Raw genomic sequence first — 19,868 nt, 5'->3', positions numbered from 1 at the left:
CTATTGAACAGCAGCTTTTTTGACTATGAGATTATTCATATTCTGTTTATTCACTCTATTTCTATAACTCTGATACATTCATATGTGATTGATAAATAGAATTATATTAGCATAATATTAAGTTTACAATTTTTCATATACACTTGTATAAGAATTATTACTTTGAATTACTGAGGAACAGTAACTGATGGCAAAGTACATGGCATGGCCATGTGAAGATGTGATCTTCTTCACATAATAGACACTATATTATAGTATTTATTACTTACTTGGCTCAATTTGCCCATGTGCTCTGCCTTTGAAATGTTTATGGTCTATTCCCCCTTATCTTTGTTAATTTCATCAGTCACAAATTTTTCTCACATATATCACATCTTTTAATTAGTTCTTCAGAGTTTTTGGTAATTGGAATGTACTATTTCATTTAAATATAAAAATATCCCTAAGAGATAACTTTATTAATTGTTCTTTTTTAAAAAACTTTTGCTTAACATAAGAGAAAAATAGGATTCAGAAAGGTAACTTGCTCAAGATAAAAAAGACAACTAGTAGATAGTCTCAGGATTTAAATCTAGTCAAAGTTCACAGCCTCTAAAATTAAATAGTTACAAGACACTGACTCACTGTAGGGGAAATAATTTACCACCAGATCAGACCAGATCAGATCAGTCACTCAGTCATGTCCGACTCTTTGCGACCTCATGAATTGCAGCACGCCAGGTCTCCATGTCCATCACCAACTCCTGGAGTTCACTCAGACTCATGTCCATCGAGTCAGTGATGCCATCCAGCCATGTCATCCTCTGTCGTTCCCTTCTCCTCTTGCCCCCAGTCCCTCCCAGCATCAGAGTCTTTTCCAATGAGTCAACTCTTCACATGAGGTGGCCAAAGTACTGGAGTTTCAGCTTTAGCATCATTCCTTCCAAAGAAATCCCAGGGCTCATCTCCTTCAGAATGGACTGGTTGGATCTCCTTGCAGTCCAATGGACTCTCAAGAGTCTTCTCCAACACCACAGTTCAAAAGCATCAATTCTTCGACGCTTGGCCATCTTCACAGTCCAACTCTCACATCCATACATGACCATTTGAAAAAACATAGCCTTGACTAGATGAACCTTTGTTAGCAAAGTAATGTCTCTGCTTTTGAATATGCTATCTAGGTTGGTCATAAATTTCCTTCCAAGGAGTAAGCATCTTCCATTTCATGGCTTCAGTCACCATTTGCAGTGATTTTGGAGCCCCAAAAAATAAAGTCTGACAGTTTCCACTGGTTCCCCATCTATTTCACATGAAGTGATGGGACGAGATGCCATGATCTTCATTTTCTGAATGTTGAGCTTTAAACGAAATTTTTCACCCTCCACTTTCACTTTCATCAAGAGGCTTTTGAGTTCCTCTTCACTTTCTGCCATAAGGGTGGTGTCATCTGCATATCTGAGGTTATTGATATTTCTCCCGGCAATCTTGATTCCAGCTTGTGTTTCTTCCAGTCCAGCGTTTCTCATGATGTACTCTGCATATGTTAAATAAGCGGGGTGACAATATACAGCCTTGACGGACTCCTTTTCCTATTTGGAACCAGTCTGTTGTTCCATGTCCAGTTCTAACTGTTGCTTCCTGACCTGCATACAAATTTCTCAATAGATAGGTCAGGTAGTCTGGTATTTCCATCTCCTTCAGAATTTTCCACAGGTTATTGTAATCCACACAGTCAAAGGCTTTGGCATAGTCAATAAATCTGAAATAGATGTTTTTCTGGAACTCTCTTGCTTTTTTGATGATCCAGTGGATGTTGGCCATTTGATCTCTGGTTCCTCTGCCTTTTCTAAAACCATCTTGAACATCTGGAAGTTCACAGTTCACATATTGCTGAAGCATGGCTTGGAGAATTTTGAGCATTACTTTACTAGCGTGTGAGATAAGTGCAATTGTGCGGTAGTTTGAGCATTCTTTGGCATTACCTTTCTTTGGGATTAGAATGAAAACTGACATTTTCCAGTTCTGTGGCCACTGTTGAGTTTTCCAAATTTGCTGGCATATTGAGTGCAGCACTTTCAGAGCATCATCTTTCAGGATTTGGAATAGCTCAACTGGAATTTTATCACCTGCATTAGCTTTGTTCCTAGTGATGCTTTCTAAGGCCCACTTGACTTCACATTCCCGGCTGTCTGGCTCTAGTTGAGTGATCACACCATCGTGATTATCTGTGTTGTGAAGATCCTTTTTGTACAGTTCTTCTGTGTATTCTTGCCATCTCTTTTTAATATCTTCTGCTTCTGTTAGGTCCATACCATTTCTGTCCTTTATCGAGCCCATCTTTGCATGAAATGTTCCTTTGGTATCTCTGATTTTCTTGGAGAGATCTCTAGTCTTTCCCATTCTATTGTTTTCCTCTATTTCTTTGCATTGTTCGCTGAAGAGGGTTTTCTTATCTCTTCTTGCTATTCTTTGGAACTCTGCATTCAGATGTTTATATCTTTCCTTTTCTCCTTTGCTTTTCACTTCTCTTCTTTTCACAGCTATTTGTAAGGCCTCCCCAGACAGCCATTTTGCTTTTTTGCATTTCTTTTCCATGGGAATGGTCTTGATCCCTGTCTCCTGTACAATGTCATGAACCTCATTCCATAGTTCATCAGACACTCTATCAGATCTAGGCCCTTAAATCTATTTTTCACTTCCACTGTATAATCATAAGGTATTTGATTTATGTCATACCTGAATGGTCTATTGGTTTCCCCTACTTTCTTCAATTTAAGTCTGAATTTGGCAATAAGGAGTTCATGGTCTGAGCCGCAGTCAGCCCCTGATCTTCTTTTTGCTGACTGTATAGAGCTTCTCTATTTTTGGCTCCAAACAATATAATCAGTCTGATTTCGGTGTTGACCATCTGGTGATATCCACATATAGAGTCTTCTCTTGTGTTGTTGGAAGAGGGTGTTTGTTATGACCAGTGCATTTTCTTGGCAAAATTCTATTAGTTTTTGTCCTGCTTCATTCCATATTCCACGGCCAAATTTGCCTGTTACTCCAGGTGTTTCTTGACTTCCTACTTTTGCATTCCAGTCCCCTCTAATGAAAAGGACATCTTTTTGGGTGTTAGTTCTAAAAGGTCTTGTAGGTCTTCATAAAACCGTTCAGCTTCAGCTTCTTCAGCATTACTGGTTGAGGCATAGACTTGGATTATTGTGATATTGAATGGTTTGCCTTGGAAACGAACAGAGATCATTTTGTCATTTTTGAGATTGCATCCAAGGTTGCATTTCGGACTCTTTTGTTGACCATGATGGCTACTCCATTTCTTCTGAGGGATTCCTGCCCGCAGTAGTAGATATAATGGTCATCTGAGTTAAAATCACCCATTCCAGTCCATTGCAGTTCGCTGATTCCTAGAATGTCGACATTCACTCTTGCCATCTCCTGTTTGACCACTTCCAGTTTGCCTTGATTCATGGACCTGACATTCCAGGTTCCTATGAAATATTGCTCTTTACATCATTGAACCTTGCTTCTATCACCAGTCACATCCACAGCTGGGTATTGTTTTTGCTTTGGCTCCATCCCTTCATTCTTTCTGGAGTTATTTCTCCACTGATCTCCAGTAGCATATTGGGCACCTACTGACCTGAGGAGCTTCTCCTTCAGTATCCTATCATTTTGCTTTTTCATACTGTTCATGGACAACTAATATTGCATTTTATTAAAATAATGGCACTTTCATACCTTCTGCCGATTCTTTTTCAATAAGAGGCTATATGTTTATTGAAATCTTATAAAATCACACATTCCTCTGTGCCAGGCAGTCTTCTAATGAGTTGTGCTGTGCTTAGTTGCTCAGCCATGTTCAACTCTTTGCAACCCCACCATGGACTGTAGTATAGTAGTAATAGATGTAGTTACAGCTACTAGTTCTCATAATATATCATAACAGTAAGGAGAAATGCATACTAAGCATCTTAATATGTACATAATATAATTTCAGGTAGAAAGATAAAAAACAGGTAATTAGAGAAAGTAACTGAAAGTAGCACTGGGTTCTGCTAAATCTGATGGCATCACGGAAACCAGGGAAGTGACAGCATCACGGGAAAACCATTCAAAGACTCAGATTCAGACACAGAGTATGAAATAGTTGAATATAGTAAGGCTCAGCATTTTTCCAAGTAGTGAAACCAAGAAAATTAGACAAAGTAGTTAAGATCATTGATTAGGTATGATTACAGTTATAGTGGGAGAAATAAAAAACTTACCAGAGTCAAAATAATAAGATGATTGCTGGGAAATCCTTGGAGAATCAAAAATTATCTGAAGTAGAAATACTGACTGAATTAAATAGGAAGGAATGGTTGTGATGATTAGAAAGTAGAATATTTGAAATATATTTGGAAGTGAAATATTTTTTGGTAAGCATGAGACTCTGGATAAGAGTGAGACAGTAGGCAGAGAACGTTTAGACAAATAGACCAAGGAAGGAATTTAAGTGATACTGAAATTACTTATAATGGTAAATTGGAGAAGCCAATGGCAACACACTCCAGTATTCTTGCCTGGAGAATTCCATGGACAGAAGAGTCTGGCAGAGTACAGTCCATGGGGTTGCAAAGAGTCAGACATGATTGAGTGACTATCACACACAATGGTAAATGAGTAGTGGTGGAGAGGATACTCTGAGTTAAGTCTTTAGTGACTTAGATGGAAATCCCAGTCCATCACAGATGGCAAAAACAATAACAAAATAATACTATGTAGTAAAGTCTGGTGATGAGCATTACCTGAGGAGAATGGAAAATACAGGTTTTGGGTGTGACAGCAAGAATAATTCCTAATACACTTTTAGGTTCATGATTGGGTGAGTTTGGCATAAAGAACACACACCAGTTGAAGAATATGCAGAAAAGTTTTATTTATAATAAAGTAAGAATACTAAGGGTTTTTTGCATGAAGTTGTTGATTTAAAATTGTTGCTAATGACAAACAATAAATGCTCTAAAGTACACTGGAGTAGACGGAGAAGCTAGATAGTAAAGTCTGAGTAGTGGTTGTACAAAGCCAAATTGAGAAAAGTATTCCTGTGATGATGGATGCTCTGAGACTCCTGAACAGTTAAATAGTAATCTAAGGTAAATGGAAATGTAGGCATAATGACCAACCCTAGTGGTTCCTTAGAAATATGGTAGGTGATTAGGTGAACAAGCTGGTTATAAGATTAAAAAAGGGAAGACAAATAAATAGTTCAGTTATTCTCTGTGTGTGCTTCTTCCTGTCCCATATTTTCTTGCCTTGTGTTTTATATTTTACTGTGAAATTGGCTTGTTACTTTATTCCTCTTGTTTTTCATATTCTTTATTCTTTAATTCTGAATACTTGTTTACACAGCTTTTAAATATTTTTAGAATCACGTCTGTTTTCCTACAGAGGATTTGCTTTGTGGTTGCTGATTATACTCCATTATAGCACTTTGTCTTTCTTATTTGAAAGCTCTGTAATAGTAAACTCCTTAGCAGATGTCTCATCTTTTCAAGGTCAGCAAAATTATACACATTGGTTGATGCTGATTTGAGTGTTAGAACTTCTTGTTGTTGTTATAGAGTATGAGATAGGAAATAGTTCTCTTATTTTTCAGATACATAAACACTATCACACATATTTTTACTGCTTTTCTTGATTTCATTTAAGCTTTATCACTTAATATGTAGGTGGCATTTATAAGACTGCAAAAAAATGGTATACAGGAAATAAAATGGTTCATTTAGTTTGAGTGAATTACTGTAATGAAGGAATCTTTTCTCACAAATAACTGATTACAATATTAAATCACCAGAAAGTATTTCAGTACATCAAGAAAGTTTTTTTTTTTTTTTTTAATGATACTTGGTGTTTATTTCTAATCAAAAAAGCAACAGAACTCATGTGCATGCCCTTCTGTTCAGGTTTTTAGTCTTCTACTGTTTGGAAAGAACACAATGGTACTACTAAAACAGTGTAACTAAAGTGATAATTCAATGTGCACAGGACATTCTGTGATACAACCACATTTCCTATATAGCTTTCCATGGCCTGGTTGATATTTCCATCCCTTAATTTTGCTTTATAAACACGAGAAGTTCCCATTAGAACAGGGCTTTTATAAGACAGGAAAGCAGAAAGTTGTGTACATCTTTGGATGCCAGAACAAGGAAAATAGGTGGCTTCTATCAAGAAAAAGTTTGGCTTTGCAGACGTATAAAACTTTACTAATAATACTATTAAAATTTTAAGAAATCTTTTATCAAAATCCAGGATGTTTTAATTCAAAGAATACTTTCCACTTGACATACTTTTGCTGTTCAGTATTTTGTTTTTGTATATAAATATAAATTATTTATAATTATTTTATATATTCATATTATATATATATAATGCTATTTTTTATAAGACACCTACTTTGTCTCAGTTTTTTTATTTAGTATTGTTCAGCTTATCTCATTTCAATTCTGGAATCAATTTATTTTTCCCAAAGTTGATCCTTTGGATGTTCATCTATTAACAGACAAAAAAAGGATCTCGAGTATAAGATCAATCTAAATAATAATGTGATTGCTTTACATTTTCTTTAAAAACACTTCATTCAGAAGCTATTTGGACAAAATCTCTTATTTCCATCATTTAGAACCCTGCTATCTGTCTAATTGCCCTTGGTGATATCTAACAATATCAAACAATGTAGAGGTAATTAAAGACTCTGGATAAAGTTGTATCTTTCTAGAGAAGAATTATTTTGCTTCCTCAATCTTTAGGGCTGGAATTTAGAAATTACAGATCACTTGAATCCAAACAAGTGGTAAGATGATACAAAATTCAGCTTCATTCCTTCTGAGAACTGGTCTCTTTTTGACTTCTTTATTTTGTGATACCAGTGAAATTTTTGGCTTTTACTAAGGATTCTCCTTCTTAACTGGAAATAAAGTCTGTTTTTTTTTGTTTGCTCAGGCTTGTGGGTCTATGGAAAGTCTTGCTCAACTGTCTCTTCCAATACAAGCAGATGTCTCTAGGGGAATGTGGCTTCAGTTTCTGGGCTCGGCTTTCTGGGGTTCCCTTCCTCCCAAATATTAGCTTTCTAATACTACACTTTGTTACTAACTCTATGGAGATTTTGATAAAATATTTTGTTATATTTTCCTAGTTGTCCTCAGAAGGAAGTTTTGGGTAGAACATGCAGTTTACCATTACAGTTGATGGAATTCTTTGTTTATGCTTAAGGATACCTAATACATAGAATATCATTCAATTTTCTTTCATTCTTTCTTTTTTTTTTTTTTTTTTTTGGGCTTCCCAGGTGGCTCTAGTGGTAAAGAACCTGCCTTCCAATGCAGGAGACCTAAGAGATAAGACATAAGAGATCTTTGGGTTGGGAAGATCCTCTGGAGGAGAGGATGGAAACCCACTCCAGTATTCTTGCTTGGAGAATCCCATGGACAGAGGAGACTGATGGGCTACAGTTCATAGGGTTGTAAAGAGTCAGACATGACTCAAGCGAATTAGCATGCACACGTGATTTGCTTTTTATATTCTCTTATTCCTTTTAATTTTCTACTTTCTGAGAAATTTATTCTGGTTCATTCTCTAATTGACAAATTCTTCTGCTTAGTCTAACTGGCTATACCATCATTCCATTACATTTTTATTGCCATAAAATTGTTTCATTTCTATACATTTTATTTGGTACTTTATCAAATGAAACAATGTTTATAGTACCATCAACATTTTCTCATGTTTTTGATTTTTTATTTTACATCTTTACTCGTTTTTGAATAAATTTAGGTGATAAAGTTAATGAGACACTTTATACATCTAATGCTCTTTAAAATTAATCTTGGGCTTTGATAATTTATTACATTGTATGCTACATTTCCAATGTTTATTTTTAAAAAAGCACTGATGATTGAGCATATTATTGACTATTTATATCATAAACATACCTTGGAGGCTTTAGTTATTATCAATGTTAATACAGTGAATCATGATAATGGAAATGTAATTTCCAAACAAATACAATCATTGACTATAAAGAGTCACAAACTAATTATGAATAGAGTTCATCAGCTTTCTTACCTATTTTAATTTGTTATTTTTATAGAAGTAATATAATTTCTACAAAGCTACATTTACTTCAATAGCCAAGATATGCAAGCAACATAAATATCTACCAACAAATAAATGGATAAAGATGTGATATAGAGATATAAAATGGAAACAGGCATAAGAAAGAATGAAATTTTGTCACATGTAGCAACATGGATGCACTTGGAGGTTATTACGAGAAGTGTAATAAGCCAGAAAGAAAAATGCTCTATGATATTACTTATATGTGGATCTAAAAAAACATAACAAACTAGTGAATATAACAACAACAGCAAAGCAGACTCATAAATATGGAGAACAAACCAGTGGTTACCAAGCAGGAGACAGAAAGGGAGAGGGGCAACATAAAGATAGGGGATTAAGAGGTACAAACTATTATATATAAAATAAACTACAAGGATATACTCTGAAACATAGGGAATATAGCCAATATTTTATAATAACTAAGAATGGAGCTCAACCCTTAAACTGTGAATAACTATATTGTATATATTTAACATATATTATATTGTTCATCAACTATATGTTAATAAATAATAAATAAATAAAATAAAACTCCCAGGTAAAACTTAAAACAATCAGGGAATTGAAGAATAAGAGTGGCTACATATATTCATTTTCCTTTTCCTGCACTTACTGTTTTTATTTTACTCCTCCTCTTTATCATGATATTTACTGACTGAAAACACTCAGAAAAAAAAAGGTACATTAGAAAGTTAGTAAATTGAGAATTGAGATCCTTAGGTGCTAGACAAGATTAGCCATTACATCAAATCAAAGTAAATCACTAAATTGATTAAATTTAGACCTATAATTTAATCATACTTGTCCTTACTTTTTTTATTGTTCATATATTGGGTTGGCCAAAAAGTTTCCAGTAAGATGTTATGCAACAGCCTGTAAGAACTTTATGGACACACATATGATTAATAGAAGATATATTTCAAAGACATTTACAGTATAGCATGAATAAAGTAAAAGTATTGAAAAATTATTTATTATATTGCTATGATGAAAAATTATTTATCAGTTTATTATGCATAAGTATTATGCTTGCTATGTGTAGCAGTTTATGCTTATTATCCCAATCATTTTTCTTAATTTACCTTTACCAAGGATTAAAAATATATACTATTAGGATAATTGACAAAAGCTAATGCAAAGTTTCAGGTATTCATTTTTTAATAATAATTCATGGGGTGGCAAAAAGTCGGACACAACTGAGCGACTGAACTGAACTGAACTGAATTAATATTTTTTTGAGAAGTGATATGTTGGTTAAAAGTTTTTCAGTCTGCCTTCTCACAAAATACAGCTATTTATGCTACATTATCTTCTAAACATTCACATTAACACATGTCTATGACTGAATGACTTCACTTTCGCTTTTCAATTTCATGCACTGGAGAAGGAAATGGCAACCCACTCCAATATTCTTGCCTGGAGAATCCCAGGGACAGGGGAGCCTGGTGGGCTGCCATCTATGGGGTCGCACAGAGTCGGACACGACTGAAGTGGCTTAGCTTAGCTTAGCCTGTGAGAGGAAACCAGGGCATCCTGGGTGGTTCAGTGGTAAAGAACCTGCCTACCAATGCAGGAGATGAAGAGACATGGGTTCCATCCATGAGTGGGGAAGATCCCCTGGAGAAGGAAATGGAAATTTGTCTAGTATTCTTTACTTTTTAATATAAATTTATTTTAATTGGAGGTTAATTACTTTACAATATTGTATTGGTTTTGCCGTACATCAACATGAATCCGCCACAGGTATAGAGGAGTCTGACAGGCTATAGTCCATGGGGTTGTAAAGAGTCAGACATGATTGAGCACTCACCCATGCATGAGAGTAAAACAGTGGTTAAACTACTTTCAAAGAAATTTGACCTTGTACAAATATTCCTTCTTCCAAATAACCCTAATGGTGTTTTTAATACTTTGTGTTCTATTTAATAATTTTTCAGGATTTAAAAATTATTTTCATTTTCCTCTAAATCTTTTTCTTTAGATAAAATGTATACAATGTTTCAGAATCATCACATGAAAAACAACATTTCAAGAACAGTCACCATGCTTGATGTTTTCTATGAACTGCCTCTTGCCTGTTTTCATCAAAGTGTTGCATGTAAATATATTTTCAAAGCTCAGATATGGTTTCATAGAATTTAAGCATAGCAGACTACTACCATCTCTTTTTTGGAAAATTAAGTTCTTTATTTTACTTTGTGCTTGTAGTTTCTTTAATTTATTTCACAATACACTCATTTTATTTGCTTGCCTTATAAGATTATCCTGAAATGGGATGTCATTTGAAATGCACCTAATAACTATTGGATTGACAATTGTTTTTCAATTACAATTGCAGTTATTTTAGTTCATTTCAGGAAGTCATTTTAGATTAAATCAAGTTTGTTTCATGAGTTAAAGATTTTTTTTAATGTTTCTTTCCTATAGGATCTTAATGGCCTTCTAATTATGTTTATTTCAGCATTTGTTTTACTAATTTCATTTTCTGTGGTAAGAAAAAAGTCCATTGAATGTGAAATATAGTATTCTATGCTCAACAATTTATCATCAAAATCTCAAACATCTTAATCAACTATTGGTGATATCCTTCCTTTATTAATTTTCACACAAGGAATATAATTAAAAGATTTTGCAATATAATAACTTAGTACATATTCACACTTTGCCAGACTTTATCATTACAAATAAAATTCTGAAACATAAATGTTTCTTTTGTATTAAGGTTATGTTATTCATACATTGATGTAACTATTTTAATCCATTTTTTTTTTTTAACTTTAAAATGAATCTATATTGTTTTATATATATAATTATTTTATTTGAAAAAATGAACATTTATAATATCAGCACATTTATATAGCCTTGACTAGATGGACCTCTGTTGGCAAAGTAATGTTTCTGCTTTTTAGTATGCTGTCTAGGTTGGTCATAGCTTTTCTTCCAAGGAGCAAGCATCTTTTAATTTCATGGCTGCAGTCACCATCTGCAGTGATTTTGGAGCCCAAGAAAATAACGTCTGTCATAGTTGCCATTGTTTCCCATCTATTTGCCATGAAGTGATGAGACCACTTGCCATGATCTTCGTTTTTTTTTTTTTTAATTTTATTTTATTTTTAAACTTTACATAATTGTATTAGTTTTGCCAAATATCAAAATGAATCCATCACAGGTATACATGTGTTCCCCATCCTGAACCCTCCTCCCTCCTCCCTCCCCATACCATCCCTCTGGGTCGTCCCAGTGCACTAGCCCCAAGCATCCAGTATCGTGCATTGAACCTGGACTGGCATCTTCGTTTTTTGAATTTTGAGTTTTTAAGCCAGCTTTTTCACTCTCCTCTTTCATCTTCATCAAGAAGCTCTTTAGTTCCTCTTTGCTTTCTGACGTAAGGGTGGTGTCATATGCATATCTGAGGTTATTAATGTCACTGATGCCAGCCCTGCATAGCATACTTTTAAGAACAGAATTCTATTTCTTTCTACTCTTCATCCTATCTCATCACAGCAGTCACAAAGCACCCAAGATGTAGACAACAAAAATTGATCACTGTTTTCTTTCCCCAAATGTTCTGCATGGTCCACCAGGAATATTCCACCACATTAACGAAGTGGTTTCTTTAATTAATCCTTAACTGTTCTCGAAATTTATGCCTCCTAATGTGTGTGCTCAGTCATTAAATTATGTCTAACTCTTTGCAGTTCCATGATCAGTAGCCTGCCAAGCTCCTTTTTTCATGGAATTTTCCAGGCTAGAATATTGAAGCAGGTTGCCATTCCCCATTCCTGGAGATCTTCCTGACCCAGAGATCAAACTCATGTCTCTTGCATCTCTTGCATTGGCAGGCAGAATCTTTACCACTAGTGTCACCTGGGAAGCCCTCTTCTTCCTAGCAGGATTAGTGATCAAATAAAAAGGGTAGAGGTTAGGTGGTAGGTTTACCAAGTCTTAAGTATGAGACGTGATATGTTTTAGGTCATGAAGGATACTATTATTTTTGAAAATTCCTTCAGTATTTTTTCTCCTAAATTTTTCCTCTTTCAGTATTACTATGAATATAGGTTTCAGTTAGTATTCAATTCCATCTGTAATTAAGATAGATGAAAAATAATTTTAATACCTTATAAATTATAGTGTATTAAATAATTTAACCTATGTAAGCTTTAGTCTGTACGATCTAACTATTAATACTAACTGACACTAAGTTTTCAGTCCCTGGGATTGCAAAAAGTTGGACATGACTGAGTGCCTAACACTTCCTGATTCTCATAAACACAAATACAGAACACATGCCATCAGTGACTCAATAAAGATTTCTGACTTTCATTATTTAAAAAAAAAATTCTATTGCTGACTTTTATTTCTAAAATTGAATATCTGGAGACATGGATTTAAGTATTTAAGTTAAAATTTATACTGCTGATAAACATTCTAGAAGAATTCTAATCATATTAGATTGATGTGAATGTAACTGTGGTTTTGGACTGCGAATTTTAAATCATTATAACTAGGCTCAAACACACCTATATTAATCAAAGTATTAATAGGAACCATTAAAATCAACACATTTTTGCCAACAGAAATAAGTTTATTTATTCCTGTAGCATAAAAATCCATGCTTTAGGGTTCAGTGAACTCTTGGGAAGCATTTTCTGCCTCCTGCTGGTGGCGGAAATATTTTCTCTGCAAAAAATTGTCGAGATACTTGAAGAAGTGGTTGGTGAGAGGTCAGGTGAATTTGGCAGATGAGGCAAAACTCTGTAGCCCAATTTGTTCAACTTTTGAAGCATTGGTTTTGTGACCTGAGGTTGGGCATTGTAATGGGGAAGAATTGGGGTCTTTCTGTTGACCAGTGCTGGCTGCATGAATTGCAGTTTTCTGTGCATCTCATCGATTTGCTGAGCCTACTTCTCAGATATAATGGTTTTGCCAAGATTCAGAAAGCTGTAGTGGATCAGACCAGCAGCAGACCACCAAAGAGTGATTATGATCTTTTATTTTTTGGGTGCAAGTTTGGCTTTGGAAGTATTTTGGAGCTTCTTCCTGGTCTAACCAGTGAGCTGTTCATTGCCAATTGTCATATCCACTTTTTGTTGCATGTCACAAACCAATCAAGAAATTTTTCACTGTTGTTGCTTAGAGTAAGAGAAGATGACACTTCAAAATGATGATTGCTTTGATTTTCAGTCAGCTCACAAGGAACCCACTTATCGGGCTGTTTCACCTGTTCAAATGCTGAACGACTGTAGAGTGGTTGACATTGAGCTCTTAGGCAACTTATCATGTAGTTGTAAAAGGATCAGCTTTGTTGATTGCTCTCAAATGGTCATTGTCAACTTCCAATGGCTGGCCACTGTGCTCGTCTTCAAGACTCTCATCTCCTTTGTAAAACTTGTTGAATATTTTAGATGGCTGAAATCCGATATAATTTATATCATTACCCTGTTCCTTAATCTTTCAAAATTTAAGAACAAATCTTCTTGAAGGAAAAAAACACTCAAACCTTTTAAATCTGTTTTATATTATAGGATTTAATTCAACCATTAATGTTAATTTTTGTGCAAAACCTCTATAATAGAGAGCTTTAGAAAAAAAATTATTTATTTTGCAATAAAATGCAGTATATATATATATGTATATATATATATATATATATATATACATATACATATATATACACACACACACATAGTTGTCATTTTAGTCGCCAACTTTTTTGACTATGATTCATAATAAAGAATGTACAGTAGTCAAATAAAAACAAAAATGTATCTATACAATTTAAGCTAAAAACAAAAATATATCTATACAATTTAAGCTATTGAAACAAAACATTGAAGAAACAATACTGAACTTGTCCATCTAGAATTTATCCTAATATATTGCATCCAGTGCCATGACAATCCATTTCTACTTTATTCTACTCTATTCTACCCCTTTATATAGTGCTGATAATAACACTAATTCTATCTTTAAACATATTATGGTCACAACCAGCAATTCAGAAAAACCTATTTTAGTAAAATAAATATATTTGAATTGTATGCAGACCCTACTTATTTGGGATGTTATTGCATAGTTTATGAAGTCTTCCAATCATCAAGGATAGAACTCTAAATCATGGTAGAATATAATAGGTATTATACTAGTCGAGTTCAACATCTTAAATAATTTAAGATACTAGTAGATGCATTAGAGCTACTACATAGCCATAATTCGGCTGTGAGCCAGCCGTCAGAGTTCAATGTACTCAGTATTATAATTTTCAGGACTATTCACACATGCTAAAATTCATTATGCAATGTATATCCTTATCCTTTACAAACTATTTTTCCTGATGTTTTTCCAGCCTATTCCGTCTCAGCTCAACAAGCATAGAGAATATCAGAAAATGTATGTTTTGCTCTTTGAAAACAGAATTGAAACTAATCTAAAGGTTTACATAGCAGTTAGTAACTCTCTTTCTCTGGGACACAGTGTTCAAAGATTACAACCTTTAAATGCCATGTTTATTTCATAAGTAGATTTATAGTTATAGCTTAAAGCTTAACATTCAGAAAACTAAGATTATGTCATCCGGTCCCATCACTTCAAGGCAAATAGACGGAGAAACAGTGGAAACAATGGCTGACTTTATTTTTCTGTGAAGAGCTGACTCATTTGAAAAGACTCTGATGCTGGGAAAGATTGAGGGCAGGAGGAGAAGGGGGTGACAGAGGATGAGATGGTTGGATGACATCATCGACTCGATGGACATGGGATTGGGTGGACTCCAGGAGTTGGTGATGGACAGGGAGGCCTGGCATGCTGTGGTTCATGGGGTCAGAGTCGGACACAACTGAGCAACTGAACTGAACTCAGACTTATAGTTTATTCTTATTGAGAGGATTGAAAGGAAGTAGTTTTCCTTGAAGGCATTAACAGCTTCTAAACTATCTGATTGATCATTGTGGATACAGCCAGAATTGACTCATCTAGGTCACAGATAGATCTCTTTGCCTAGAATGATTGAATTAATTTTGCACTGATATTTCCCACTATTAAAAAGATGCTATAAATGTGAAAAAAGTGAAGTGAAATTCAGCCAGTCATGTCTGACTCTTTGCAACCCCATGGACTGTAGCCTGCCAGGCTCCTCTATGCTTTGAATTTTCCAGGCAAGAATATTATATTGGGTAGCCATTTCCTTCTCCAAGGGATCTTCCCAACCCATGGATCAAACCTGGGTCTCCTGCATTGCAGGCAGATTCTTTACCATTTGAGCCACCAAAGAAGCCCAAAAACCTCATAAAGTGCTATTGAAAATAATGTCTTACACCAATATTACTAAAATGGACTGAACTTGACAACATGTATAATCAGAGGTGGTCAATGATTATTTGTCAAATATAAATGGATTTTCATAAGTTTTATATTTTCTTCTATATCCATAATTGCAAACTCATTTTAAACTGTAGATATCTCTTTGCATTTGTTTCCATCATACTTCTTTGGCAGCATATTTTCAGTATGATTAATAAGTATAGCTATTTAAAAATTCTTTTCAACAAACAATTTTAGCATGCATTTCAGAACAACAAATGGCTATATAAATAAAACAATTAGAAGTAAATACAATTAAAAAAATCAAATGTCAGAGTTAAATGTTTGTGTATTCCTCATTTGCCACACTATTATTAAATTTTGTTTAGACATAATCTTAATAAAGTTTAACTATTGATTATAAGTTTTAACTTATGAGTTATTTATTCATGAGAACTTGCATGTGTAAGTTGTAGGAATTTTTGCAGTAAATTTAGATAGAATTGACTGCAATTCAGTTGTATTACATTATCATTACTCTTACTGACAATTTAGAAAGTAATGTTTTGAAAAAGAAATAGCAATTGTGTAATATTCTTTTGTCAGTACTCTTAAATTATTATATATGAATTGAATTTGCTTAAAATTGTACCTCAAAGTTAAAACTTAAATTTTCAATACAGCCTTTAAAGTAATAATAAAGAATTCATTTTAAGAGAAAATAAAAATATTCTGATAATTGTGAATCAACTTTTTTATTATGGATGTGTGTTCAGTTCAGTTCAGTCTCTCAGTCGTGTCTGACTCTTTGTGACCCCATGAATCGCAGCATGCCACAGACCTCCCTGTCCATCACCAACTCCAGGAGTTCACTCAGACTCATGTCCATCAAGTCAGTGATGCCATCCAGCCATCTCATCCTCTGTCATCCCCTTGTCCTCCTGCCCCCAATCCTTCCCAGCATCAGAGTCTTTTCCAATGAGTCAACTCTTTGCATGAGGTGGCCAAAGTACTGGAGTTTCAGCTTTCAGTTCAGTTTAGTTCAGTTCAGTCTCTCAGTCGTGTCCGACTCTGCGACCCCATGAATGGCAGCACGCCAGGCCTCCCTGTCCATCACCAACTCCCGGAGTTCACTCAGACTCATGTCCATCAAGTCAGTGATGCCATCCAGCCATCTCATCCTCTGTCATCCCCTTCTCCTCCTGCCCCCAATCCCTCCCAGCATCAGAGTCTTTTCCAATGAGTCAACTCTTCACATGAGGTGGCCAAAGTACTGGAGTTTCAGCTTTAGCATCATTCCTTCCAAAGAAATCCCAGGGCTGATCTCCTTCAGAATGGCCTGGTTGGATCTCCTTGCAGTCCAAGGGACTCTCAAGAGTCTTCTCCAACACCACAGTTCAAAAGCATCAATTCTTCGGCACTCAGCCTTCTTCACAGTCCAACTCTCACATCCGTATATCACCACTGGAAAAACCATAGCCTTGACTAGATGGACCTTTGTTGGCAAAGTAATGTCTCTGCTTTTGAATATGCTATCTAGGTTGGTCATAACTTTCCTTCCAAGGAGTAAGCGTCTTTTAATTTCATGGCTGCAGTCACCATCTGCAGTGATTTTGGAGCCCCAAAAAATAAAGTCTGACACTGTTTCCACTGTTTCCCCATTTATTTCCCATGAAGTGATGGGACCGGATGCCATGATCTTCATTTTCTAAAGTTTCAGTTTTAGCATATAATAAAGGTATTTTGATTTTTCTAATCATACAGAAATTTTAGTATTCTACTTATTACTAATAGTATTATATGTAGAAGACAGTAAAGTTATATTTCTGCTATAATTAATTTGCTCATAATACTAAAAGTCAATAGTACATACTATTCTGATAGAGTGGCTTATTCCTGATAGAGAAAATAACTCAGTTCCACATGTTAATTTTAAATAAATTTTGAATGAGGTCACAGTTCTCCAGTTTTAAATGAAGTTATCTAAGACTTTTTTTTTTTTTTAAGAATAATTTTCAAATTGCACAAGCTATACATGGGTCAACTTCCCTTATAGTTCAGTCAGTAAAGAATCTACCTGCAATGCAGGAGACCTGAGTTCACTTCCTGGGTCAGGAAGATACCATGGATAGGGATATGGAAACCCACTCCAGTATGCTTGCCTGGGAAACTCCATGGACAGAGGAGCCTGGCAGGCTACAGTCCATGGGATCACAAAAATTGGACACAACTTAGCAACTAAATCACCACTATACATAGGTCACTTATTTTATTACATGTCCACAAATTGAATTCATCTGTGTAACAAGTTCCTAGACCAAAAGCAGAAAATCACCATCCCTAAAGCACCCGCCCATCATGCTTTCTTCCAGAATTATCCATAGTGCTTATCCTGTAAAGGAAAACTACTGTCTCCATTTCTAATACTGGATAATCATTTTTAATCACCTTCTGAGATCTAATCTATCTTCTAATGGAAAATATTGCTTTTAAAATATGTTTACACCTGTGCTTACAATTAAATGTCATTTTTCATTGAATAGGTCCACAGTGGTATCCTTCTCGAGTAGGCCTGCAGCTAGAACGTGGTAAGAAATAATTTCACTCATCTATTTATTTAATTTAGAATCCTTTTTCTGTCATCAATAGGCAATATTTATTTATCGATTACCAAATGACAGGTATTATAATAAATACTGAAAATATATTGTTTTATTTGAGCCTCCTCAAAAGCTAGTGTTTCACGTTTATGGTAGAGGAATTTTAGTCTCACAGAAATAAATTTCATACATTCACTGTCATTGTGTATTGAAGGCAGGATCTGAACTAACATCTGTCTCAAAAGCTTTTATTGCTATATCCCCTCAGTCTACTGCCTCCTAATATAGTCTCAGGGATACGGCTCAGTTCTCTTTCCCTTTATTCCTGTTAAAAAGCAGAATAAGAGAGATAAGGAGAAACAGAATTAATGAATTATAGGGAGTTGTATTGTTTCCATTAATAAGCCTCAAGTGTTTCAAAATTTCAAACCTTATTTTCTGGTCATAAAATTTAAAAATTTTATTCTAAAAATACACAAAAGTTAGTCTTGCTAAGAATCATTGGTATTGAATCACATCACTTGACCTTACATTTGAACTTGTTAAAGCTCTGAGTAGATTGGAAATTTCTGAGGAATATTCAGTTCAGGTTCATAATAAATCTACAGAGATATCTTTTAAGAAATTTCAATCTTTAAATTTTTCTACACAATCCTGACCTGCCTTGTATTTTTCTGGTACTTTGCTAATATTCAGGCTATCATTTCTTAGATATCATATTCACTTAAGTACAAATGATTTCTCTAAGATGTTTTGTTGTTTTCATTGCTATCTTAAATATTCCACCTTTTTCTGAGATGTCTATGTTGAAAACATGGGAATCCAGAATATTTTTATAAATCACCATTTCTTGAGGTTTCACATTTTTTGAAATTCAAGTGTTCAAGGCAAATTCTCATCCAGTTAGAGTTTTCAAGAGAAGAATCATTATCTTGTTTCTTTTTGCTTCTATGGGGCCTTTTAACACATGGTTGCTGAAATAATATAAAATGAAATAATGGTATTGTTTTCTGAACTTGATTATTATATGAATTAAAAAAAAAACTGAGAATACAAGCATCAGTGTCAGATGTAATTTCAATTTGAGGGATTTTATAAGGGGCTGGGGAATTTCTGTTACTTCAACCTTTCTGGTGAATGTGACATTTTATTTCCCTTCACTCATATACCTGGTTGGATGTACCAGTGTGTGATGGGAATAAAGCATAACCCTCCAAGTGTTCTTTTTTTTTTTTTTTTTTTGGAGTGTTTTATAAACAGCCCCATCAAGGACTACCTTTATTTATTTATTTTTATAAGAATGTGATGAACTATTTGAAAAAAGGAATCTATGAATTTAGTGATATAAGCAGGATATGGCACAAAGGCTATTTGGAATAAAACAATTTAAAACCTATCTTTCTACTTACTTATATTCAGAATCTTCTTTTGTAAAGTGAGCTAATAAAGAATCTAACTTATGGTTTGTGTGTGTGTGTATGTGTGATTTTTGTAGGTGGTGGCTAGTGTGTAAGTAAGATTATGTTTATAAAGTACTATAATGATTTGTGCATGGTTAACACCTCATTAAACATAGTTGTAACTATTAATATTAAGGAAAAAGACAACACCAAAACAAAGCAAGGCATGAATATTACATATTTGCTGCCAGAGTATCTTTGCCAGAATTAGTGCACTATGAATAATTATATCATGTTATTTTAGAGTCTTTTACATTTTCTATACACAAAAAACTGCTAAAACACAAATAAAAGAACAAGCAATTTATTTTTATGGGAAAATATAGCCAACATTTTTTTGGCTTGGGATTTCTGCTTAGCTGGGCTG

General features: G+C 34.4%; 1 protein-coding gene across 1 annotated transcript in view; it reads left to right on the top strand.

The window, feature by feature from the left end:
• TECRL (trans-2,3-enoyl-CoA reductase like) overlaps nucleotides 1-19,868 on the top strand; it is a 142,671-nt gene that overhangs the window by 56,356 nt on the left and 66,447 nt on the right. The window contains exon 3 of the mRNA XM_070372954.1: nucleotides 17,985-18,029. Coding sequence (XP_070229055.1) covers nucleotides 17,985-18,029 — 45 coding nt within the window. The remainder of the gene's footprint in view (nucleotides 1-17,984; nucleotides 18,030-19,868) is intronic.

This window comes from Bos mutus, chromosome 6, assembly GCF_027580195.1.
Source record: "Bos mutus isolate GX-2022 chromosome 6, NWIPB_WYAK_1.1, whole genome shotgun sequence".
In the NCBI taxonomy this organism is placed as follows: Eukaryota; Metazoa; Chordata; class Mammalia; order Artiodactyla; family Bovidae; genus Bos; species Bos mutus.
The sequence above is the reverse complement of the archived record's forward strand: the minus strand, read 5'-3'. Positions and strand labels throughout refer to the sequence as shown.